General features: G+C 31.5%; 2 protein-coding genes across 5 annotated transcripts; one reads left to right on the top strand and one right to left on the bottom strand.

Annotated features, from left to right (window-relative positions):
- Positions 1-1843: 1843 nt before the first annotated feature.
- Positions 1844-8832, bottom strand: LOC111702875 (peflin). 2 transcript variants are annotated; one of them, XM_023474665.1, is made up of 7 exons: positions 8524-8832; positions 7710-7801; positions 6688-6767; positions 6392-6455; positions 4229-4300; positions 3501-3560; positions 1844-3019 (listed from the first exon to the last, which is right to left on the bottom strand). In XM_023474665.1, exons 1-7 carry the CDS (start codon positions 8784-8786, stop codon positions 2928-2930), a joined length of 723 nt encoding a protein of 240 aa, XP_023330433.1. In that variant the 5' UTR covers positions 8787-8832; the 3' UTR covers positions 1844-2927. The 2 variants fall into 2 exon arrangements, with proteins under 2 accessions (XP_023330433.1, XP_023330432.1); XM_023474664.1 differs by lacking the exons at positions 6392-6455; positions 6688-6767 and adding an exon at positions 6931-7074 and having other exon boundaries at positions 8524-8831.
- Positions 8833-9563: 731 nt separating this feature from the next.
- LOC111702874 (protein PFC0760c) lies at positions 9564-19169 on the top strand. 3 transcript variants are annotated; one of them, XM_023474661.1, is made up of 7 exons: positions 11432-11531; positions 11812-11869; positions 13763-13843; positions 14693-14766; positions 14950-15021; positions 16835-16882; positions 18640-19169. In XM_023474661.1, the coding sequence occupies exons 1-7, from the start codon at positions 11459-11461 to the stop codon at positions 19044-19046; spliced, it is 813 nt and encodes a 270-aa protein (XP_023330429.1). In that variant the 5' UTR covers positions 11432-11458; the 3' UTR covers positions 19047-19169. The 3 variants fall into 3 exon arrangements, with proteins under 3 accessions (XP_023330430.1, XP_023330429.1, XP_023330431.1); XM_023474663.1 differs by having other exon boundaries at positions 11472-11518; XM_023474662.1 differs by lacking the exons at positions 11432-11531; positions 11812-11869 and adding an exon at positions 9564-11017.
- Positions 19170-26460: the final 7291 nt, after the last annotated feature.

The raw sequence follows: 26460 nt of genomic DNA, 5'->3' as shown, positions 1-26460 counted from the left end.
CGTTAAGTCGGTGCTAAAGATCGTCATTAAACTATCAACGTTTCTCGTCGACTGTTGATGCATCCATGAGCTGCTTTCGCGATATTTTTATAATTATAAAAAATAGAGGATGCAAATTGGATAGTTTTAGAAAAGTTTATATGTGACAATGAACTTCCAAAAATCGTTCACTAGGACAGACCCACTTTTTCTCTAAGTCTTACTCGAAACATCAAATTCAAATTCAAAACCCGAGGCCGAATAGAAGCTGTGTCTACAAGCGTACAAGTGTACAGAGTACAAAGAAAAAAAATTGTGTACACAAGACTCAGGGGCGCATTAACCTTTCCTGGGGAACCTAGCTTGCTCTGCTCTGTTTGGAAAATAGATTAGCAATATGCAGAGCTGAAAAATTTAGAATGTGATATCCTTAATCCCGATCTGTTAATTAATCTGGAGATTAAAATCATGAGAACAAGCAATATTTAATCTGGAGATTAAGAAAAAGAGTGGATCAAGCATTAATCCCGATATCCACCATTCAAAAGTTCCCAGCTCTGGCAATAATTTTTTTTAGCTCAGAAACGTATTTTAAATATCTAAAAACGCGTTTCTTTCATTCACTAGCTCGTTATATAGGCATATATATTATGGCAAAGCGGCTGGACCAAATTGGCCATGATGCAGTTTTTCAGGCCGAGGGAACCAATATAAGCCAGAACGATAATGTTTTTACCATTTATTCTGCATGTAATGTTCATGGAATCTGCTGGAGTTTATCCCGCATATATATTCTCAAAAATTGAAATTAGTATTTGGTAATTTTTTTTGTAGTTTCATTTGGAAGAGGTACGATGCACATTATATGTAATTGTTTGAGCCTGCAGCTAGAATTGGCTCATAATCTGCTGATTTTTATTTTTTCCATAGCTTTAAAATTTTATTGTAAAATAAACATAAAACAAATCATGTTTCTNAATTTTGTCCTTTTTTTAAAGATTAGAATTACATAGACAAACTTATTCCAAAGTTTTGCAGAGTAGCTTTTCCAAAGATTTAAAAAAGAAGCATAGCTTTACCTCCTAGAGTAAAATTATTTTATATCTTGTTATAGTATGTATTTAACAGTATTAACAGAATAAAATAAATCAAGTTTTTTTTACAGATCTTTAGTTAACGTAAAATGAATGACTATAATAACGAAGGATATAAAACTAAGTAAAAGTTGAAAGGTATGAAATGAAGCCGTTAAATTTGTATAGTTTTTGTTAATACCTGTAAAGTGTAAACCCCGATGTCGTAAATCTTTCATATCTCAAACTATGATTTCTATTAACTATGATAAAGTCTAAGTTTGAAATCAGGTTCCAAAGAAATAGGGATTCGAAAATTTGAGTTTGAGGCAAAAACTTAGTTCCTTTCTTGAAAAATCTTTCACCCTTTCAAAAATAATTTTCCCCCAGAAATTAGAAATCTTCGCAAAAAATGCTGAGTTGGGGTTTATGCTGATATTTAGGAATGAATTGCCAGGTTTTCCAACGCAAGAGGATTTTACTTGCACGCAATTCGAGAACAGTTGCGCGCTATTCCGCGCAACGGAATTCCGACTGAAAATCCTAAATTTGTAGTAAAAAGGATAAAAACATGCCTTTTGATATGAAGTTTTTTTTTACCCAGTTAATAAAAAAATAGTTTTTTCCTGCAGAAGTTAGGATTGTATGCGCGGAATATCTAACAATTTCAAGGGATATAACTGCTGAATTTTTTGGTTTATAAGGATGTCCAATTTTTCTTTTTTTTGTTGTGCTTGTTTGCGCGAAGCGCCATACAAATTTTCAGGGTTCTACTTGCTGATTTAAAAAAATATTAAAAAGGATTTTATTAGGTAATAAATTTCACAGAAAAATATTAGATTTGATTTATATGAGGTATTATCATAACAAATGATGTTGAACAGGGCGAATCACATGGTTTCCACAATCTTCATAGCTTTACTGCACTCGCCAAAGTACATGCTTGATAAATTACTTATTAAATTTTGTTTAAAGTCCAATAATACAATTTTCGAGCGTACACACACATTTTTTAACACATGCCTCAAGATTTAGCAGAGTTAAATGCTGAAGTATCAAAGTTCTACATCAAGTTGCAAAATTATAAAAATAGAAAAATCTAATAAATTGAGGAAAACGTGTTCAGTAATTCTTTCTGAAATAAGTTTGTCATCCAATCCAATATGATATGAATTGTGGAATGTGGATCGCCATTAACCAAAAACAAATCGGATAATAATCATAATTGGCAGGAAAAGTGAAATCTTTACAAAAATATTTATGTTTATGAACAGTTTAATAACGTTGATGAATCAGAAAACATAAATTTTGCTATAATATATTTTTTTTATTTTAACTCTTAGTTATGCGATTTTAATAGTTGAAAGTTGGCACAATAGAATATTCCATAAATACAAGATAGGTCAACACAACAAATTATTTGATTGAAGGATACAAAAAAAAACATTCATGGTTTGATATTTAATCAAATGGTTCCAGGTTAAATACAAAACAAATTCACAATCAATGTATCACAAATTATAAAAAAAACATGGATAACTTTAAGTTCTATGGAATAATTACAGAATTGCTAAATAGTAAATACCAAGTTTGTTGTTTCATCCTGCATAATACAGGCGATATTTAGAACAAGAAGATATGCATAAAAGTGGGGTTCAAGGAATGTTCGTTTTTAATGTTTACTGATGATTATTGATTGTAACAGATTAAGTGCATAGTTTTGATTACTTAATAATTTTATCAACCAAGTCCAATGTGCACTTAATTAGTACATGTAACGTTGTACACAGTACACTGTATAGTTTTAACAAAGGGATAACAATTTAAATTAATTTTTAAATTTTCCCGTTATCCCATGTTAATAATATTCTCCGTCTACTTGTGGGCTCCCATGGCCACCCCGATGAAGTCCTCGTACTGGAAGCTAGCCTGCCCTCTCTGCTCGGTATCACGACCCCGGAAAGAATCTATAAACATTTCTTTGATAAAAACAGACAATATTGAAGGGAAATGTCGCTACCCTACTCCTCCAGTAAGGTAAAGGTAGACACGAATGCCCGGCCATTGCTCAACCTGAAGTCGATCTCTAATTGAAATCTTGAAAAAAGGCCAGATCCAAAAAATGTAACTATGCAACATTATCTTCGAGTAGATTGCTTATAAAAATTTTCTTTTATGCTAAGGTATAAAAGACCATTTCATATTCAACCTGTTTATCAGGATTTTCAGGACACCCATCAAAATATGTACTAATAAATAACTGTTTAACTCTTATCTAAGATGAATTGTAATATTGTAATTTGTAAAATATTTAACTTTAATAAATCTACTTTTAGAATGAAAATTCTTGATTTATTTGTCAAAATTAGAAGATCACACTTTTCGCTAAATTCTACAATAATTTTTTTTTAGTATATTTTATTACTTTTTAAGTTAAGAATTTCCGACCTGTAAGTCTCTTAATCTGAACACAGGATACAATAAAGTTGTCCAGTGTCAATCTTCTTCCTAAAAATGGATCATTGTTGTTTAAAAAATACATTTTTAAAGTTAAATAGATATTTTATTTTTATATTGAAAACCTAGTTGACTTTACAGTTTACACCCGGCCTTATTTTGAAGTATGGATTTTTATGAATTATGTCAAAACCAGTATTTCCGAGGATTCTAGAATATTCCTGTTTAACAGTTTAAACTCAATTAATTTTAAGGTTCCACATTAGGGTGACCCAAATCGCCCTTAAAAAGTAAATAATTAGCACACAGGCCCAAGTTGTTCCATGTACATATAAATGTTCCTAAAAAAAAATTCAAATGTCTAAGAAGTCTACATGTAAAAATCGAAATATTGCTGAATAAATATCCCTCGTTTCACCGCAAAAGGGTGCTCGCCATAATAATTTTGATAATCATTTTTTTCCCCCACAAGTAAGGTTTATTGGCGCGGACCGCAAAATTTTTATTAGACGGTTTTATTTGCTGATTTGGGAAAAATACATACATTTTTGGGTAGAAACCAGCAGAAGAACTTGCCTATGGATGTCCCAGTTTTCATTTCGTTTCCCCAAATCATCAAAAATTACTCCCCCCCCCCCCCCCCCTTCCCTGCAGGGAGTGGGGGGGGGGGGTTAGAAATTAAGAATTAACTATAAAATATTAGGTTTTCATCTTGTTACCTCTTGGATCGTATTTATTAAGAAGGTTTCCAATGAATGTGGGACTAAACCTGTATCCCATCTGTTCAAGCGCTGAAATATTAATATTATTAAAATTTAAACTTAAGCACTATGTATTCTCTTTAAAGGGACTGTATGCGTAATTTCAAGTGACCCTACATTTACCATTTATGTTCACAAAGGTTCCCTTTTAACCTTTAAACATTGTTATTCTCTAACGTAATGTTCAAACTGAAGAGTGAACGCTTGCGTTCAGTGTGAAATCAACTTAACTAACTTAAATATTTATCATCTTATGTCTATAAACGCCATTTTAAAAAATTTTAAAAAAAAACATTTTTTTTTTTCAATTTTATTTATTACCCTTAAAATCTTCTGATTAAAACTTAAAAAGATATCCTGGTTTTGCTATGTAAAATTATGTATTATTGTATTAATGCAGCAAATTGGGCAGACAAACTAGGTGTAAAGGGTACCTTTGTTAGGGCATGCAGAACTTTTATTTGGGGGTCACTTGATACCACGATAGAAACTGAGACTTGAGCTGGAAACTTTTAAATGGACAAAATGTGTTAATCTCATTCTTTCCTCGAATATAAACAATTATATTGGATGTATCTCCAATGTTTTTACCAGCAAGAGATCGTTCTATGTCGGTGTTAGGAAAGAATGAGTGAACTCAATTGGTTCAATTAAACGCTTGTTTAGGACTAATAAAAAAGCAACAAAACAAACCAACAACAAGTATCATGTTTTCCTTCTTACGAGTAGTGATAGGCTATATTTGCTTCCTTTAGTAAGTTTGAAATTAAAGATAAATAGCTCAAGGGCCCGGAATTGCCCGTGGAATAAAATTTGAAGAAAAACAATCTATTTTGTTAGCCTAAGTCACCCCCTAGCTACCCATGAGTGTCCACAAAATATTTCAGCCCATTCTGAGAAGTTTATCGTTTTTCCATAATACTTGTATATATTCAAATAAAACACAACTTTTATAGATTACAGGTTTGAATTGTTGGAGCCTTAACAAGTTCCAAGTGTTTGTGTGATGGCGTCCTTTTTAAAGTCCCAAAACCTCCATATATCTTGAAAAACAAACCAAGATTTTCCTATCATTACTTAAGAGACTGAAGTTGTAAAAATTGCGTAAATATTACTGTATTTTCTCCGTCCCAAGAAGGAAATCATGATCGAACATAAATAGATGCAAACGGAAGCAGTTTGGTACAAGATTACATACAAAGGAAGAGACCTTTTAGTTCCATTCATAGCTCTACTAGAACATTTTTCTTTTCTTTCTAAATAATGTTGTTTCGCATGAAAGAAAGTCATTACAGGTCGTCGTTAAAGTCTCTTTCTTTGTGTATAATCCTGTAGTTTGGTATTGAAGTGGAAGAAATTCTAAAATGAAGTCAACATATTATTCAACAATTTTGTATAAATATTACTACGGGAAAATGGTGGATTAAAACTACTTTAGTTTCTTTGTGATCATTCTCTAAAATAACAGATTGTTAAAATATATAGTCAGTTTGTTTTCAAAATTATCGAATTAAAATGAAAAACCCCAACATAAATCTGCAATTTGAATGTAGACAATGCACGATTGTAGAAAAAAAGTTTAATTACACCTGAGATCAAAATTTAAAGCCTTATTTTTGCGATATTCATATGACGGACTATAAATAAGCTGCTTCCTACCAATTTGTAAGGTTTTTTTTCTTTAAAATGTTTTTTTAGAATATAAAATTTTGTGTTAAACATTTTAAAAATAGATAAAAAAGCATCTAAGTTATATTACCATGTTTTATCCCCCCCCCCCTCTCTCTTGAACAAATCTCTAAATTAAACACAACTGTCTGAAGATCAGTGCCGCTGAATTATACCTTAAAACAAAACAAAACATCCATATATACGAGACATTTATAACCCAAAAACGAGACAAAAAACACGAAACGTGACGATATTCCCTAAAAACGAGACAATACTAAATACTAAAAGCGTAACAAAATACCCTCGACACTTGACACTTTCTCCTAAAAACGAGACAAAATAACCTCGACACGTGACACTTTGTCCTAATAACGAGACAAAATAACCTCGACACGTGACACGTTATCCTAAAAACGAGACAAAATACCCACCGGACAATCAACAAAATACCTTTCTTAAACTCTTTTTCCTCAATCTGTCCTGATCTATCCTTGTCTTCTGATTCATAAACTTCCTAATAATCCGCTCAAATTCTAGTCTAATACAAAGTACGATGGTACTGGACAGAAAAAAATCTTATTATTTGTGACGTTCCGAAAAATAAATGCGTATATCGTGGGTAACAGTTTTGTAGTTTGCAAGCATCCCCCCTTGCCCTATAATCTATTAGTTTTCTTATCTTTCCAAGAATGACAACGTCAATATTCTGAAAATAAACTTTATAAGGCTAAAAGTTGAAAGATTTCCTTCCACTTATTGATGTAAGTAAAGAGCTTGATGAACTCGTTTACATCAATAGTTCCGCTTCCGTTTGCATCAAACATCTCTAAACATTAACTTTATATACTTTACATTCATTAAACTCAAACTGCAGGATAGGTTTGGGGATCGTTTTCATCTCAGAAAACCTTATCCCATGGTTATCCCGGAGAAAACCCGATCCCTGGTTATCCTTGAGCAAACCTAATCCGAGTTTGAGGTTGGTTTACCCTGTCTGAGTTCCGGTTCTTCGATATATCCTGATCTATCTCCGTCTATTCTCTCAAATAATCCTTTCCAATCATTTATATACTTGAACAAGGATCCAAACTCATGGACGTTAATGTTTCCAGTTCTTTTCAGGTCAAACATATCTAGTCAAAAGTTTAAAATAAATTTCACATTAATTTCATGTTTACTTAATCCATTATAAATACATTTTTGATTAGAAGATGTTAAATTTATACTATTTGGTAACCCAATTGTGTATTCAAGTATATATTTGAATTTCAAATTGAGTAGGTCTTAAATCAAGTATCTAAGACTAACAGAACCCTCCAATAAATACAAATTTTTTAAAAACTTCTAAATCAACTTCCCTGTTAAATTTTAGCTTCCTTTTCATGTAAATTGAAATAATATTTTTTTTACTCTATGGAAATAAAAACTGAAAAATTGCTGGATCTAATATTAAGGAGGTATACTTTTTCTATAAAATGATCACACCCCAAAACAAATTATTTCCTCTTTTATCAATAAATATTAAGTTTACCCCTCTTCTACAAATTGACGTCTAAAGATTAGATAAGTTAATAACTGTGTCTATTATCAGAGGCGTATTCCGGGGGGTGGCTCTGGGGGCTAAGCCCTCCCTGAACCCCCTGAAATCTATTTATTTCAGGGGGTTTTCAGGCCAAACGGGTGCTGAGACCCCCCCCCCCCCTGTAAAGAAAACTAAATTTAAGCCCCCCCCTGGAAAAATTCCTGAATACGCCCGTATCTATTATACCGATCATCATTCTACAGGCCTCCTCGCTGAAGTTGCTCCAGTTCCCGTTGACAAGCGCCCTCTGCAGCTCACGTGCATCGATTTGTCCACTTCTACAATATATTCATCTAGTCTATGTTATCACTATTTATTGTACAGTTTGACTCATAAAACTTTGGATTATGAATACAACTTATATTGAAACTGATATTTATTTTATGTAGCGATAAAGTATAAGTTCTTGAAAATCAATTAGTTAAACATCTGTGTCTGTGAACACATATCACAGTTGCCGTGTTAAATGTTCATTGGACTGTGAGAAACCAAAACTGATCCAAAAATAAAAATTCGTATTTATACATTTCTTCAATTGCGAGTGGAAGTAATTAAAGGGAAGAAAGGTTCGAAAACTTTGTTACATTATTTTCATTATTTTAAAGAAAAATTCTGTTAATAAAAATCCTACAACTCCAATTCTATTGGCTTTCTTCTTCAAATATATTTTCTAAAACTATGAACATTCCTTTTTCAATTTCTTGAAACAAAGCTTTCAAGTTGGAACGATAAATATTTTAAATGATAAGGATACAAGTGTACAGAATTATTCAAGACTAAATACTTATTTAAATAAGCATGATCTGGAGTTTTATTCAAAAAAAGTATCTTATAATTCAAGCACGCAAATAGATGAATGTATGTTTAACTACAAATTCTTTTTCAAGAGCGGTATATAATATTCTGAAGAATTATAAACATAGCCTAGAAGAATGAGAAGCAAAATGAATAGCACTTTAGCACTTTAATACTATTTTCCATATTCTGTAAACAAAAATACCTGTCTTGATCTACTGCATTGAACCATTGAGCGATTTGTGGATCTACTGGTGGTTGACCTCCATAACCAGGTTGACCTCCATATCCAGGTTGACCTCCATACCCTCCTGGCTGAGCTCCATACTGCTGACTAGGAGGAGCTCCTCCATATTGAGGGGGCGGAGCTCCTCCGTATTGCTGTTGTGGTGGGGCGCCAGGGTATGCCCCCCTTGGTGCTCCAGCTCCGGGATACGCTCCTCTAGGTGCTCCTGGGTATCCAGACATTATGTTTTTCGCTAAATCTGAAATAACTAAATATGGGAAACTTGAAGCAGTGAGAAAATTAATGGGAAGATGGCGTCGATATTCGTAGATGATATGACGTCTACTGCACAAATATGGAGGCTCAAAACTCCAATGATAACATATATACTTCCATCCTTATCTTTCAGCATTAAAACTTACATTATACTGAACTACGTGACGTGTTCCGGGGCCTTTACGTTTTCAATTAAAGCGTTAGAATAACATGACGCAATAACTGTTATCTTGTCAGTAGTCATCTCATGCAGTGCAGTAACTTCTAGAAGATTTAATCGTGTTGTATGTATTGGTTTGTGAGTCACCACTCTACTCTAGTCTAGTCTCTAGTCTCTACAGACTGCAGAGAGCAGACACTTAACAGCTGATTGAATATACTTGTTTTGGAGATCTGAGAGTTAGAGGCCGGTTCTAGAAAGATGACTCTTAAGAGTGGTATAAGAGCGGTATTAGCTAATACCACTCTTAACGCTAATACCAGTGTTTAGGAAATACGGATTCTTTAGACGCTAATGCTGCCTAATTCGGGGTAGGATTATCTAGCATAGAACAGCTGAAGAGTTCTTTAGTCATCCTAGCTAATACCGGTTTTATCATCCATTCTATAGAAATTTTCCTTTAATGCGCATGCTCGAGCACTTAACTCAGCAAGAATTTTTTAAATAATTGATGACGACTTTTAATGATATATTCTTTATTTATGATAAAAGATTAATAATTCATGCAAGTATTTAATAATACTGGTATATAAGGTAGATTATCCTACCTAAATCCACCCTGCGGCTGGATTTAGGTAACACCACTCTTTATAATACCGGTATCATGCATAATACCAGTATTTACACTTCTAAAGAACGCGTAAGGTAGATGATCTACCCTTAATACCACCAAGCAAGATTTGTAAAGAGTGGTATTTAGGTCTCTAGAACCCGGCTGATAGATGGATAGATTTACTAGGAATCAAAGACGACATATTTCCCCAAACTGGTTTTGTACAAAATTGTACTTTACATTTGTTTGTAAATAAAACACAGCTGTTCTGTTTCTGTAGTAGAAATGATCGAGTATGAACAAAGAGAATAGAATATGATAATTTTATGCGGCCTTCGTTAAAGAATACATCAAGATTATTTCATCGAGTTTAAGAATTCCATTATTACATTTTTATCCTCATAAGATTATTATTATATCATATTTGTGAGGTTCCATGGGCATATACCCAAGAAATTATACTAAAAATAATTCTGGTGTAATCCGACTATTTCAAGGTGGAATAGTTAACATTATGAAAGGTTACAAATAAGTTTTATGCTGTTGTTCTGACTGATCACTGTTTTTATTTTCTATTTTATAAGTATAAATTGGTTCTTAATTTGAAATTAATGCATGTGGTGTGATTGTTTTCTTAGTTTAGTTTGTTTGTTAACCAATTTCTGATGAATTTGCTTGTTTTTCAAGTTGATACTACATTTAGATACAGCATGTATAATGTGCCCTGAGTTTTTTTTAGGTGGGGAAAAGGTATTTTAGTGGGTTGTCTTAATCTATTGAATAAAATCTTGAAATCATTTAAAGAAGAAATCATTTCCTGGATATTAGATCCTAATTCTTCCAAAAAGAGGAGATAAAAGTAGGTTATCTGGTAAGAATCAGTTCGACATGAACTGATGAAGATCTTTGTCTTTTATTCATGAAGCAAGATTTACTGGTTTGTTTTCATGGCTATGGAGTGCTAAGACCCCACTAAAAGTTTTTTGTGACACTAGTATTTCAATGATAAGTTTTTATAAACTAACTTTTTCTGGTTTTGATTGTGGTTTCACCTCATCATCTCGAGCTATGCGAGATATTGTGACTGCTGACTCAGGCTGAGGTATTTTTAAAATTTTATAATAAAGTAAAAAAACAATTAATTGAAATTGTGAAGACATGACAAACCTTTCCATCAAATCTCTGACCGTACTATTACAAATATGCAGAGATTTGCAAAATCTCACCAAACTTGGTTTGGAATGAAGAAAACTAAAATAAAATTGAATAAAGTAGGCAGTCGAGCAGTATGCTTTGAGACTCTGTGTTTTCTATGAAAATGTCCAATGGAAGACTTAAAGTTTAAAGTTCATGGTTAATTTTTTTGGAAAGGTCAGAAAATGTCAATTAATCACAGGGGGTTCCACTCTTCTGTCAGGACTAAGGTTAGGATTCAAATGGATATTACTGAATTAAGATATATCAATACTTCAAAAAACGAAAAAGGTAAGTAAGCATGAAAAGGTAAGTGAGCATGTTTTACTAAAGTAAAAAAGGTAAGTTTGCATGTTATTTTTTAGTATATAAAGGTAAGTTTGCATGTATTAATATAAAAGAAAAAGGCGAGTTTGCCCTGTGCATGTTGTTAGTACAAAATAATTAAGTTAATTATCAATATTTCAATTTCCATTCTTACACGGTCTAAGCGTTAAAGAAAGAAAATTCTGCACCTACAGTGTAAGAATAAGCATTCTTAAACGCAAGGAAGCGAACAATATTAAAATTATTCCTCCTGAACCGTGTAATAATGGGAATTCTTTCATGATAGGTTTACTACTATGGAACCGAACAGATATGATATAATATATATTCTTTTCTCTTTGAGTATGAATCAGAATATTTTTTGCCTTATTGCTATCTTTGTAATCTACAGTTCAACTGAAGAAGTTTGTTCCCAAGGTGGCAATTCGTTCTTCAATTATTTTAATGAAATGAACCGATTAATTGTCGAACTGAAATTTGTTTTGTTTGATTTAATTATCTAATTTTTCTCCCACTTGTCACTAGGTGCAGTATTTATAGATTTTTGTATTAAGAGTATGGGACAGGGGCGTATTCAGGCATTTTTCCAGGGTAGCAGGAGTAGCAGGAGTAGCAGGAGTAGCAGGAGTAGCAGGAGTAGCAGGAGTATAGCAGGATTTAAATTAATTGAATGATATGAAACCCTGGGTTCATACAGAGATGAGAAAAAGAAGAAATATTCTTGACTACCTACCTAGGACAGAAGCAAAACTAAGGTTAGAACATGTTTATTTAATTAGCCATGAGAAAATATCAACATATATACAGGGTGTCCTGATAAGTATGAGAATTGAGTGGCGACTTCGAAAAATTTGCCTGAACTTAAATTTATTAAAATTACAAAACTTGAAAACTGAGAATATGTCAGTCAGTTCAAAAATAATGGTGGATCAAATCTTATAATTCTCAAAGTCGTGCATTAAATTATAATGTACATTGGGACACCCTGTTTCTGCAAATAATTAAATAGTCATACTGCAGACAGGGGCGTATTAAGGAATTTGTCCAGGGGGGGCGTAAATAAATTTTTTCTCTTTCCAGGGGAAGGGCTCAGCACCCGTTGGGATCTGAAAACCCCCTGAAATCAGTAGATTTCACTGGTCCAGGGGGGGGATTAGCCCCCATAGCCCCCCCCCCCCTGAATACGCCTCTGCATACAGAGTCCCTAACCATAATAGAAATGATCAGGGGTCAATACATAGCATTTTGGAATCTTCAATACAAGTGCTTTATCATAGACTATATGTGAAAATTCAAAAAACTTGTCTTTGAAAATATGTGCTAAAATATACACACAATTACGACATAAATAGGTTATTTGATCTTTTCACTTTGAGGACAGAAACTGAGCAAGAAATTTAAAAGGATTAATTGAGAGGAAAAACTAAGCAGTCTGGACGGATCAATAGGAGAAACTGAGTAAGGATGAATCTAAGCAAATACAAATTGGGAAAAGAAACTGATGAAGAATGAATATACATGAGAAACCGAGTAGTGACGGATCAAGAGGGAAACTGAGAAAGAATTTTTGAGAGAATAAACTGAGCAAGGAAGGATTGAGAGGAGAAACTAAGGTGTGAGCAAGAATGAATTGAGAAGAGAAACTTAGCAAGGATGAATTAAGGATGGGTTAGGAGGAGAAACAAAGATAGAATATATTTTTTTTTTTTAGTTCATTTTAAAGGTTTTTTTTATATGAACAACACATTTTAGTTAAAGATTTGATAAATCGGAATTTTTAGTTGGATCTATATAAAAGATCTACTGTTTCTTAAATTAAACACTCTTCTAACAAAAAGGATCGGCCTCAAATCGGAAATGTTAAACCGGCGACCCCTCTTAAAATTCAAATTTATATACAAGGGCACAAAGATGGTACTTTAAAATGAGGGTTTGGTGATGAAATAACCTATTTAGTATTCATGTAGTGATTTTGTGTATATTTTAGCACCTATTTTGAAGAAACAAGTTTTTTGGATTTGCACACCTAGTCTTTGATAAAGCACTTGTCTTGAGAATTCCAAAATGCTATGCCTTGACCCCTGATCATTTCTATGAAGTAAATCTGGTTAAGGAGGACTTTGTCAGTTTTGATTCAGAAAGTATTTTTCTTCAAAACAAATGAGTTATTCATCATTTCCTTGAATTTTTGAAAATAACAAAATTAACTTTTTAATAAATGAGACACAGACTTTAAATAAATGTAGTATATAATGACCTTCCAAATTGAGTTTTTAACCAGAACCTCTATCTACAGAATTTTTTTATCCTTTACTATTTTTTTATTTCTGTTCATGTATTTCTGTTATTTAATATTTTAACATAGTGTAAGTTGCCTAATGCCTATCCTTCCACCCCACCGGTCCTCTCTAATTCTATTTGTCGATCCCTTAGTTCATTTTCTTGCTCATTTACTGTATTATTCTGCAGTCCTTTCCTCTTCATCTCAGAAATGTTTTTTTAAAGAATTAATGTTAATTCTTTTCTCTTTTCTTTCTCAGTCTCACCCTAGGGAAATCAGGGTGAGTAAGTGTATATTGCGCATGAATTAGAATACTTAAAGAATATGAATATGAATAATAAATTGTTTTGTAATAAATATGATTTAGGACAAAGTTTGTTTATGAAGTTGAAAGAATCCAGGAGTTTGTAAGAAAGTATATCTATGTTAGAGAAAATGATCTGTCCAGGTATACACCTGGTGTACACTTGTATAATCAACTATTCAAACTTGTGATTGATGTTGGTGAAGTTACTTTTCTGGCCAGGGGGGGGGGGGAGGAGGTCTTCGTCCATCAATTTATCTGTATCACAAACTTCTGGTTGGACGGATGGATTTGAATTTTTCCCATTTTTTTTCTTGGTCATCTAAATTTTTCTTTCCCATCTCTTTATTCGTCTGTGCCCTTCTCAAATTGTTTCAACGTTCGGAGTTTCGACCAATGAATGGTCCATGACTGAAGTCCTTCAAAAGTCAAGATTTGAAAGGATTTAAAGGGATCAGATTTTTTATTTCTATAGCTAGCAAAACTCTTTAATTCACAACTTTTCATTAATTGAATTAAGCTAAAACTATATAACCATGATATCATATATATATACATGCAAACAAACAAATTACTACTTTATATATCTATAAATATTATTAAATCTTGGTTTTAATTTTTAATTCATTTAAATTTAATTCATTTAAATTATGATCTCCATTTGTCCAAGATAAATCTTGATTTCTGGTTTTAAATTGCGTAAAATTTATATTTAAAGTTACAAAAGTTTTTTAAATTATTATTTTACTTCTGTGACTTCCATTTGTTAACTTCCCACATTCATGAAAATTATAATTCCAATAAAAACCTTTAAAAAACATTTTCCCAGCGGTTTACATTGGAAGGAGAGTAAGGGGGGGGGGGTTGGATGTACATTTCACAGACCCTCTGAACCCTAAATCCATCCTGGTAAAAAATCTGATAAAATATGCTGAATTTAAGATTGATGTAAAATGGTTTAAACTTGGAAATTCAAAAGTTGATTTATTCCAGGTTTTTAGAAGATTTGACAGAGAAGAGTTGGTCAGGTTTATCTCCAGCTAACAGACAAAAAATGATAGTTTCAGGTAAATTAGAAAATTTAGAATGGTTTTTGATAAAATTTAATTGATTTAATTTAATTAATTGTTAATAATTGAATCTGCATTAACAAGGAATGGATCTGTATCAACAAGGACAAATGGGTCTACATCAACATCATGCTGGAAACGGATCATCAAAAAAATATGATTGTTTTTTAAAACATTTAGGTGTTCTGCAGCCCATACTGAAGATTTATCTTGCCCATAAAACCATGGAGAATATGATCACTGCGCTTGTAGGTCAGCTTACTATAAATGCAATATACAGCTTACTATAAATACAATATACAGCAATTACTATAAATACAATATACAGCTTACTATAAAAACAATATACAGCTTACTATAAATGCAATATACAGCTTACTATAAATACAATATACAGATTACTATAAATACAATATACAGCTTACTGTAAATACAATATACAGCTTACTATAAATACAATATACAGCTTACTATAAATACAATAAACAGCTTACTGTAAATACAGTATACAGCTTACTATAAATACAATAGAAGATAAGATTTTCTTTAAAGTATTATTTATATAATTGGAATTGATTGAAACAATCTTAATTGTAATTAAGTATAAAGTAAATAGTTTTTACCTTTGTGCTAAAGAATCAACTTATCATGATAAGTCTCCCAATTTCACAGTTTTAATGGTCCGACTTAGGGATAAACCCATTTTAATTATATAATAAAGCTCTACGCTTATATACAGGGTTACCTGCACAAAGGATGATACTTTAAAGACGATTGTATTCAGGGTTCCTTGTAGGCCAATACCAGAAGCATAGTCAATGGTGCTATGGGGGCTAAGCCCCGCTCCCTGGAACAGTGAAGTGAAATCTATGGATTTTAGGGGGTTTTCAGGCCCCACCGGGTGCTGAGCCCCATCCCTGGAAAGAAAGGAAAAATTAAGCCACCCTCCTGGACAAATTCCTGACTACGCCCCTGGACAAAACTTGTTTTTTTTCTGTGCTTAATCATTTTGTAAACTATCAAAATACTCAATTGATTGCAGAAAACTAAAAACCAAGCTTTAAATCGTGGAGTTTTGGGTCGTCTATTTTCAATAGTTATTTAAATAGTTATTCATACGTTTATGAGGATTGAGGGGGTCTTCATTTTGAGAGGTCCAACCATAGGACCGATGGAACAAAGGGCGTTTAAATAATAGTATAAAAATCATGAAGTTTACATGCAATTGTTGTTTAAACTTTTTTTACGATTCGTTAAACAATAAATAAATTGTTAAATTGTGTTCCATAAAACACGGAATTGACGACATTTGAAATCGTCTTCGATGAAGGATAAAGTTTATCTATTTGCTATTAAAGATCTAGTTAAATTGCAACTGAACCCGGGATTACATTCTTTAATTCTCGGTGAAAGGATATGCTACTTCAGAGACGATTGTTTGGAATTCAGTCAGTACAATTGTTATTTAAATCCTGCAGCTGTATACTTGGGAAGTTATGTCTTTTTTAACATTTAAGAATAATTCCAAAAGTCTAAATTTAACCCTCATGTGGTCAAATCTATACAGGTTTAGGTCGCCATTAAAGTCTCATCCTTTGTGGATTACTATATATAAATCAGAGGAAGACCGTATTTTGGAAATTCCAGTTTTTATTATTCAAGAGTATGTTATTATCGTATTCTCAACTAAAAATTAATTTAAAGTGAATTGGAATTCCCATTTTTATTCTTAACACCCTACATAAAACATCGTTAATTGAAAATGAACTTCGTCAAATTAAAAATTTAAAAATTCTACAATTTGTTAAAATTTTGAACAGTTAATAATATATTTATGTTTAATTATTTAATATTAAACATCGTTAATTGAAAATGAACTTCGTCAAATTAAAATTTTTAAAAATTCTACAATTTGTTAAGATTTTGAACAGTTAATAATATATTTATGTTTAATTATTTAATATTAAACATCATTAATTGAAAATGAACTTCGTCATATTAAATTTTTTAAAAAGTCTATGATTTGTTAAAATTTTGAACAGTTAATAATATATTTATTATTCAGGTAAAACAAGGAAGTTTATCTCAGATGTAAACCAGAAAATAGGATTAGGAAAATATTTAAAGTTGGAAATATGTTTCTTGGAATCCTTGGAACCTTAAAGAGACTGTTGGCGTAACTATAAGTTCCCCTCCATTTATAGAGTGGCATGTACGATTTATAACAGGACCATTTTTTACCCTTGTCAGAGAAACAATGTGGAAAAATCCTCGTTTTTTAATCCAAAAAGTTGATAATTTTTTTAGAGAAAATAATCATTTTGCAAGTAGAATAAAACAAGGCATAATTCCTTTATTTTTGCTGAGAATCGAACATAAATAGAGGGAAGAATCACTTGAATTTACATCTACAGTCCCTTTAATACCAAATATTACAAGGACAAATTTATAAAGTTTTAATCTCAAATTTTATTCAGTAAGGATGATAAATTGGGTTAGTAAGTGCATTTATGTTTAAATTTTAAAAGATCGGTCACACAACTAGATTGTACATTGGCCTGGAACCGGGAAATAAAGTTTCTAACCCATATGACACTACCCCCCCCCCCCGGCTCCGTGCTCTCTTTTTTTAACGAATTTGAAATAGTTGAAGGTTTCGATTGAAAAAATCGAGCAGTGCAAAACTTTATGTTTTTTAGGTGGAAAAAAATGGGAGATCATATTTTCTTAAATTTTGAATAAGTGGTTAATATGTTTCCCAAGTATATTCGGAATTGGGAAACAATTTTTGTGTAAAAAGTATCTAGAAGGGTAGAAGTTCCAGTTGATGCCGCGTAGATCCAAGACGAGTTTTGATTCTTTTCTCAAAATCTTGTTTTATAATATTTGCAAGAATTTGAGACTCCAAGGAATAGTTTTAGTTGAAAATGTCGAATCATCTTATGTCACATATTTTCAATTTACCGGGTTTACCAAATTCTTTGAATCCTAGAGCTGGGGGCCGGGAAAGGTTGATAAAAATGAAAAATAATACCAAAACTTTAACAAAATATTACTGAATTTTATTTTTAAAATCTTTTATCCAATACAAGAAAATTATTAAATATCTGGAATTCCCAATTTAAAAAAAGGTAAAGAATTAAGTACGAAATCAATGATCTATTGTAACAATTAAATTGAATTTTTATGGAATAATGTTGTAGTCTAAGTATGACCTAAATGACTATACTTTTTAGTTTTTATTCTTTTTGATAAATGAAATTTTTTTATTTTCCCTTTAATGAAAATATAGTCAGTTGTAATGTAATATTTGACTTCCTTTAAACTGTAGACAAAATTTCAGAGGAAATTCTCAAATATTGAATATTGACACGTTGTGTCTATTCACAACGGTACCTTATCTGATCAAAGAAGGCCTAGATACCCTTTTTATAAAGCAAAAAAATTAAATGCCGGGAAACTCAAAAGTACACAGTACACTGTAAAGAGGTAATCCACAAAATATGAGACTTTGAAGACGACCTAAAACTATTTATTGGAAGTTTAATAGCTTATAAATTGATTTGACAAAGACAATGTTGCAGGGCACTATGTAAAAAAACAAGGTTCAAATTCGGGTTGGTCGTCTTTGAATTATCATCCTTGTACATTGTAGATCCCTGGACCCAATTTTCAGTTGGACAGATAAGGATCCTTGATCAGATAAGAATTGAAAGGGTACCGTTGTGAATTGGAATCTTTAAATGGAATTATTTGAAATTTGAAATAACGTTTATACCCAACAGTCTTTATAATTAATGTTTAATATTTTCCAAATAACGCTTGGCACCAACAAAAGTTTACAAAATAAATTTTAAATATTTACTGAAGATGATCTGATAGAGAACATTCTAGAGAGCAAGGGGATAGATTATGATGAATTCTATGACGATGAATATGAAGACAATGACGAGGAATATGAGGATGATGTTGACGATGATAATGATGAATACGAGGATGATGAGAAAAGAAAAAATGACAAAGTTCATGATGATGAAAATTTAGAAAAAGACGCCTTCAAAAATTATAAGATTGACAAGAATAATGATTGCGTTGAGAATGAAAATAATGATGGCCATGAGCATAACAAGAAAAACGATGATGAGAATGAAAAAAGTGACTGGGCTTTTCGTAATAATTCTCATGAAAAGATGAAGGATCATGAGAAGACAAAGAAAGATGATTATGAGAATGATTTAAATGATGATGATGATGAATGTAAAAAATTTGGACCATGAGAATACAAAGAAACAATGATGAGAATGAAAAGAATAACGGGGCTTTTCTTAATAATTCGCATCCATTCGATTTTACAGATTGACTCATATCTTGAATTAAAATAAACGTTCTGAAGAATATTATGATAATTTTTATACAAATTATTTTAAAGAATGTGTGGGATAAAAATACTATGAGCAATCTTTGCAGGAGATTTTTAAAAAAAGCATTCTCTGGGTTGGAATTTTTTAACGGCTAAATCTTCCTACACGATAAAGATTAGAAGGCTTGTTATCCGTCCCACTGCTATCGTTGACTACAGTTTATTTACAAGTAAGCCACTCCATGCTTACATTAGTTTTCAACTTTCAGTGTTTGATAATTTTAGTTTTTTAGTTTACGATTTGTGCAATTATGCAAATGCATAATTGCACAAATTCCACCCCCTCTCCCATAATTGTTTGTGCACTGCACTCAGCTTAACAAGAGATGCATTTTAAAATAAATATTTAAGTTNGGTCCTTGGAAACTAGAATTTTTAATATTTAATATTTTTGAATTATACACAGCTAGGGATAAATATATAGCTTAAGGATTTAGAAAAGAAATGAAATATTCGACATCAACTTGTAAGTTTGGTTTTCCCCTTGATGATACTTTTTTCCCCCTAGATGATACTTTATTCCCTCTAAAAATCCTTTATTTTTTGCTACGAGATAACAGGTACTAAAAACGATTTTGCAAGAACTTTTTTAGGAAAATATTCACCCCTTATTCTAAAGAAAATGATCGATACTTTTCATCTGTTTAATTGTTCCCTGTTCAATGGTATCTATTTATTATTCATATTTGCAATTCTTTTAATGTCAAGTGAAGCAGGGGACAAAAGCACGAGTCGGAACAAACCATGAAAATATTTCAGTTAGTCCAAGATTTGATTGGTAAATTTACCATTTTAAAATTATCCAAATAAACAAACCGTATGATGGAAGATACCCTCCATTCAGACTTTTCATACAGACGGTAATTAATGAATATTATTGTGAACTAGACTGAAGGAGAAGGAGAATACAACATTACTGGTCAGACTTTGTGACGTCTTAGCTCATCTAGTTTTTATTTAATGCACATGTATAGACTTTGTCTAGTAACAAATAAGAAATTCAAAATATTTTTTCTTCTGAATAGCTTTTTAACTAAAGGAGTTATAATGGACTGCATGGCTAAAATTTGGTCTTGTTGCTGAGCTTCTCTAAAACTTGTATTTTTAATATGTTAAATGTATATTTTATAAGATAATATGACACAACTGGTTCCCGGCTGAAAATCCGAAATTCCATGATTTCATTTTTTTTTGTTTTTTCCAATTCTATTAATGTCAAGTAAGGCAGGGAACAGTGCCACGAGTAGGGACAAACCATAACATTTTTGTATAATATTCTTCCTTAATATATAAATATACATATACATACATATATATATATATACTAGAAATTCAAGGCGCTTCGCGCCCTTCTTTCTAGCCTTAGAGGGCGCTTCGCGCCCATCTTCTAAATTAATTGTAAACATGTTCTCTTTGTGTACATCGTAAAACTAAACAAAAATAATTTGCGGATTTTTACAAAAAATTTCGCGGATTTTCAAAATTTTAAAAAATTTAATGACGATCGAATTTTGATAGAGACAAATATTTGAAATTTTGATGATTCATAAACCTTCCCTGGGCTCCCTAGATGTCCCACAAAAATTTGGGCCCGATCGGTTCAGCCGTTTTGACGTTTATTGGATACAAACAAACAAACAGACAAACAAACAAACAGACAAGCCAAATTTATATATAGATATAAGATCACATAAAATATTTGGGCTCGACCGCTTTGGCCGCTTTTACGTTTATTGGATAGAATCCGACAAAGAGAAAAGCAAGCTAGTATATATATATACATCACGAGATATGAAGTTAATTTCGTTCAGATTTCGACAAATCTGGTTTTATTTAACAACGAAGGCAGACCACATTTTGGAAATTCCAGGAATAGAAGAATTTTGTGGTTATTGTTTCAAGAATCATAGGTTGACGAATGAATGTCACAAATAAATGCCAAGATTAAAGACGACATTCAAGTCGTCTTGCTACTGTCATGTTTCGTGGAAAACCCTGTATAATTACTTTATCCATGTTTCGTCTTGCTACTGTCATGTTTTGTGGAAAACCCTGTAAAATTACTTTATCCATGTTTATATGATTAATACTGACACATAAAGGTATCTTTATGTATCAATATAAATATATATATACATATATATTATCAGATTAATGTTTGGCCTAATAGTTAAGAACCCAGGTGGTATTGAACTATCTTTGTCGATCTATCACATGATATAAATATTAGGAATACCACAACCAACATCTATAATATAGATAGATAGATATAAACGTTGCAATTGTCTGGAAGTCTGTTTGGGTGCCTATTTGTTTTTTTTCAATCCTTGTCCAACAGAAGTAGGTGAACATTTTTTAATGCACTAGGTTTTTAAGACGCTTTGCGTCCATCTCCTATTTCAATTGTGAACATTTTCTCTTTTTATACATTGTAAAACAAAAACAAAAAGGTCGCGATTTTTCAATAAAAAATTTTGGGATTTTCATAATTTTTCAAAAATCAAATTTTGTTAGTGGCAAAATTTTGAAAATTAAATCATTCTTAAACCTTCCCTGGGGTCGTGTGAGGTTCCACACAAAATTTGGGCCCGATCGGTTCATCCGTTTAGACGTTTATTGGATACAAATGGACAGACAGACAAGTAAAGTATATATATAGACTAGGCTTTTAGGGCGGTTCGCGCCCATCTTTTTCAATTGTAAACATGTTCTCTTTGTGTACATTTTAAAACAAAGAAAAAAATTCGCGGATTTTCAAGATTTAAAAAAAAATTTACAAAAAAAACTTTTAAACACAAATTTTTTAAATGTTGATCATTCATAAAACTTCCCTGTGGTCACATGATGTCCCACATATATACGTGAGATATACAAAAAAAGGTGTCTTGCTAAACATGACAGTTGGTGAATAGTTCAAAATGACTTCTTCCATGATTTTTCAAGTTGTTTGATACCAAAAAGAAAAATAAAAAAATATTAGATGGCATACATTTCATACTAAAATTAATTTCGAATAAAAAAAAATAAAAAAGATTTTTAACGAAATATCTAACTGACAGTATGTGGAAGAAGACATTCAGAAATATTCAGCAACATGTCATGTTTCGTGGGACATCATGTATTTTTGCAAAATATCAGCTAACCAAAATTAGCGCCGTAAAAAACTGTTTAAAATTAATTTTTAAAAAAGTAATAAAAATTCATGGATATTTTATGAAATTGATAAATACATAAATGTGCGGGCTGTATATTTAAATCATGCATTCCTCTAAATTTACTACTAGTAGAGTAACTAGAGTTTAGCAAAGAAACCCGTAAATAATTCGGAATTTCAGTTTCTCAAACCATGATACATTTATAAACTAGTTTATAAATACTTTATAAGCTAACTGCTTGGATAAAAAGTACACTGCCTGTTTTTCCAAATGTATTTAGCCTGGTTTGCTCTCTAATTATGTAGGAAATAAACCCTGGTTTGATTTATAACAATTTCACCAGGCAAATACAAAATGCATGTTGATCATGTTGAAAACATTAAATGGGTATAACTTTGATATGATGGGGGCAAAACTGCATAAAAAAATTAAATGGGTATAACTTTGATGCGAAAAAAACTGCATGAAATAATTAAAACGTTTAAAAAGGAAAATGGCCACCAAAGCGGCTTTGGGTTTACAAAATTTAGCTTTTGATTATATATTTGTTTTAAATCTTACAGATAAAAGTAGAAACAAAAAATGATCACCGTAATAGAAAAAAGGATTTGATAATAAATTGGTCTGGTTCTTCGGTAGCTAGCTGTAAAACACAATTCGGGGAATTTATCAAATTTTAAGATTTTCATTTAAATGGAATTCCAAAAAAACGGTAAATTTATGATATGATTTTGTTACTTGTTTTGATATAATAAGCTTTTTAACAAAGCAGGAATAGAGATTCAAATTTAATTTCAATTTCATTTTATTTAAATGGGAAAAATATTTTATGACACTATTGTGTACTTTATCATTCTTACTCACTTCACAGTGAATTTCATAATGAACGTGCTGTAAAGTAATCATCGTACTATAAAGTTAAATTTGCTGTACATTAACACGTGTGCTATAAAATTGGTCCCCGGATTTTCTCCAAAATAGTTAGGATATTTCCAAAATATTTTTAAAAATCAAATGGAAATAAAATTGAAATCAACTTTATATTTTGACTTCAGCTTTGTTTCAAAGCTTATTTGATCTAGAAATAGCCATTGAAATAAGACAAGTACACAAACGTTTCATAAAATAACCTATAGCACTATTATTTTGGCACGACGTGCTAGAGAGTTTTTGGACTTAAATTTTCTCTATATCTCGAAGGTTCTCGCCTTTTTAGATTATATTTTGTCCCTCGCTATTAAATCTAAAAAGGCTTAAACCTTCTCGATAAAGAGAAGATTTCTGTCCAAAAACTTTATAACACTGCGAACCAAAATAACAGTTTTATAAATAGTTACCAGAAATGATTAATATCCAAAAAAAACTAAGAAAATCTGGGAACCAATCAAAACTTTATAACACTGTGCTATATTATACAACTAGTTTAACATTATATAGCACAATGATTACTTCATAGCCCGTTAAAAATAAATTCACCATGAAGTGAGTATGAATTGTAAAGCACACAACATTTAAAAGATTTATTTTTGATGACTTACAAATGATTAAATACATATTTACGAGAATGAAAAAAATATCCCAAGCAGTATTTTTTGACTTAGTTGTGTTTGGCCTAGATTCCTGAAAATACAAAAATACAGTGAACTGAGATGATGTTGAGATAAAACAAATAAACTGGAGAATAAAGGAAAAAGAATGGCGCAGAGCTGCAGTAGAGAACAGGCGCTAAACAAACCTCCAGGATTTAATTAAACTTGGACAAACTTAAATAGATTAATAGACAAAACAAGGTTAAAACTTTGTTATTGATATCACAATTTAATAAAACTAATCAGCCACCATTTAATGAGTTTATAATTACTCAAAACATTTTAAAATTGTAAGACCATTATGGATTTCGTAGTTTTCAACATTGTTTATGAGTTTAGTATCAATTTCTATTGAAGGTGAGAAATGACGGATATCCGAGGTTCGGTTTCTCTGATCCGTGTCCGAGGTTCATGGTTTAGGTTCAGGTGAATCCACTGTTCCAGTTTAGTTTCATAACTGCCGGAACAAGTATCTCCGGGGGGTAGATAGATTAGGTCCGGAGGGATTAGTAATTCTAGTCAATGGAAACTATCTTACACTTGGAGCTATTTTACATTAGAAGCTGTTGCAAAGCAGGAGGAGCTTTTCTATGCTAGGAATTATGTTTTACAGAAAGATAATCTTGTTTTTTAATCTGAAAATTGACCATTTAAAGGTTATTGTTGTCAAATTGGTATACAGATCTTTGATGATCACTTTCAATAACGTTTACAGTCCCTTTATGTAAAAAAGTAAATGTCGACGTTTCACAAAACTAAAATAAACTGGGAAAAGATTTATTTCAGTAATTATTTATATATAAACTTCGATATATGCCCAAAAGTATAAAAGTATGGTTTCATCTAAACAGTATTATGGTTTCATCTAAACAAACAGTATTATGGTTTCATCTAAACAGTATTATGGTTTCATCTAAACAGTATTATGGTTTCATCTAAACAGTATTATGGTTTCATCTGAACAGTATTATGGTTTCATCTATTATGGTTTCATCTAAACAGTATTATGGTTTCATCTAAACAGTATTATGGTTTCATCTAAACAGTATTATGGTTTCATCTAAACAGTATTATGGTTTCATGTAAACAAGATATTGGTTTCAGTATTATGGTTTCATGTAAACAGTATTATGGCTTAAGGATCATACTGGCTTCATTCTAACAGGATTATGGATTCAGGATCATACTGGTTTCATCTTAACAGGATTATGGATTCAAGATCATACTGGTTTCATTAAAAAGAATAATGGTTTCAAGATTATACTGGTTTTATTAAAAAGGATTATGGTTTTAGGATCATACTTGTTTCATCTGAACAGGATTTAGGATTCAGGATCATACTGGTTTCAACTAACCAGGATTATGGATTCAGGATCATACTGGTTTTATCCTAACTTTATTATGGATTCAGGATCATACTGGTTTCATCCTAACAGGATTATGGATTCAGGCTCATACTTGTTTCATCCTAACAGGATTATGGATTCAGGTTCATACTGGTTTCATCCTTACAGGATTATGGGTTCAGGATCATACTGGTTTCATCCTAACAGGATTATGGGTTTAGGATCATACTGGTTTCATCCTAACAGGATTATGGATTTAGGTTCATACTGGTTTCATCCTAACAGGATTATGGGTTCAGGATCATACTGGTTTCATCCTAACAGGATTATGGGTTCAGGATCATACTTTAACTGAAAAAGTTTTATACAGGATTACCTGTAAAGCCCCAGAAGTTTTAGAATACTACACGTAATATACATTATTTATTACATTTGATTATTGGTTCCCTGTTACTTACGATCATCCTTTGTTAGGAAAATCTGAATTTAGTCCCAAAATTTGAAGAAAACCTATATATTTAGTCTAGACTATATGGAATAGATGTTTATGGTTTAACTGCTGCATACACAAATGAATTGTTTTAATTTTAGCGAGGGTCTTTATTTACAAGGATTTATTACTCTGAGTTCTCAGAAATTTAGGTTTATGATTTAGAGTTTATAGTAATTAAATAATTTAACTCTACTTATTTGAGTTTGTTTTGCACGAAGCAAGGTTCAGGGAGTGTCCAATAGACATAAATATAAATCGTCTTTGATTTCCAATGTTTAATTGATAGAATGGAATGGGTCTCATAGGCTTGTCAAAATATGTTCGGTGATATGTTTAAATTTGAAAAAAGCTTATTTCTTTAGTTAAGATCTAAAAGAAAAAATGTTCGTTCAATTTTTAAGGTGAAAAAACGGCAAACCACATTTATAGGAAGACATGTGTTTTCGATATAACCTGTGTTAAGTAAACGAATTGAGTCTTTGCCAAAAACTCAATTATTAATCCATTTTATCTTTGCAACCTGCTGGAGTAATCCTTTGAGATTTCAAACTTAGAATATTTATTATAACAGACTTCATAGTTTGAAAAATCTGAGGTTTACGACATTGGGTTGCAAAGATATAGAGTTTAAAAACTTTAAGTTTGCAGCGAAGACTCAATTACTTTCTATAAGAAAACTACATGAACA

Source organism: Eurytemora carolleeae, unplaced genomic scaffold (genome assembly GCF_000591075.1).
Source record: "Eurytemora carolleeae unplaced genomic scaffold, Eaff_2.0 scaffold521, whole genome shotgun sequence".
Classification (NCBI taxonomy): Eukaryota; Metazoa; Arthropoda; class Copepoda; order Calanoida; family Temoridae; genus Eurytemora; species Eurytemora carolleeae.
The sequence above is the reverse complement of the archived record's forward strand: the minus strand, read 5'-3'. Positions and strand labels throughout refer to the sequence as shown.

What these genes read in the sequence shown, in the direction of transcription:
- LOC111702875 (XM_023474665.1), bottom strand. Translation starts at nt 8,786, where the DNA reads ATGTCTGGATACCCAGGAGCACCTAGAGGAGCGTATCCCGGAGCTGGA. An exon ending in AATGCAGTAGATCAAGACAG is followed by an intron (nt 7,802 to 8,523) that starts GTATTTTTGTTT and finishes AATATATTGTAG; the next exon opens with AAGTGGACAAATCGATGCAC. An exon ending in GGCCTGTAGAATGATGATCG is followed by an intron (nt 6,768 to 7,709) that starts GTATAATAGATA and finishes GTTAATGTTTAG; the next exon opens with AGATGTTTGATGCAAACGGA.
- LOC111702874 (XM_023474661.1), top strand. Translation starts at nt 11,459, where the DNA reads ATGAATCAGAATATTTTTTGCCTTATTGCTATCTTTGTAATCTACAGT. An exon ending in TGAAGAAGTTTGTTCCCAAG is followed by an intron (nt 11,532 to 11,811) that starts GTGGCAATTCGT and finishes GGGTTCATACAG; the next exon opens with AGATGAGAAAAAGAAGAAAT. An exon ending in AGAGAAAATGATCTGTCCAG is followed by an intron (nt 13,844 to 14,692) that starts GTATACACCTGG and finishes GATTTATTCCAG; the next exon opens with GTTTTTAGAAGATTTGACAG.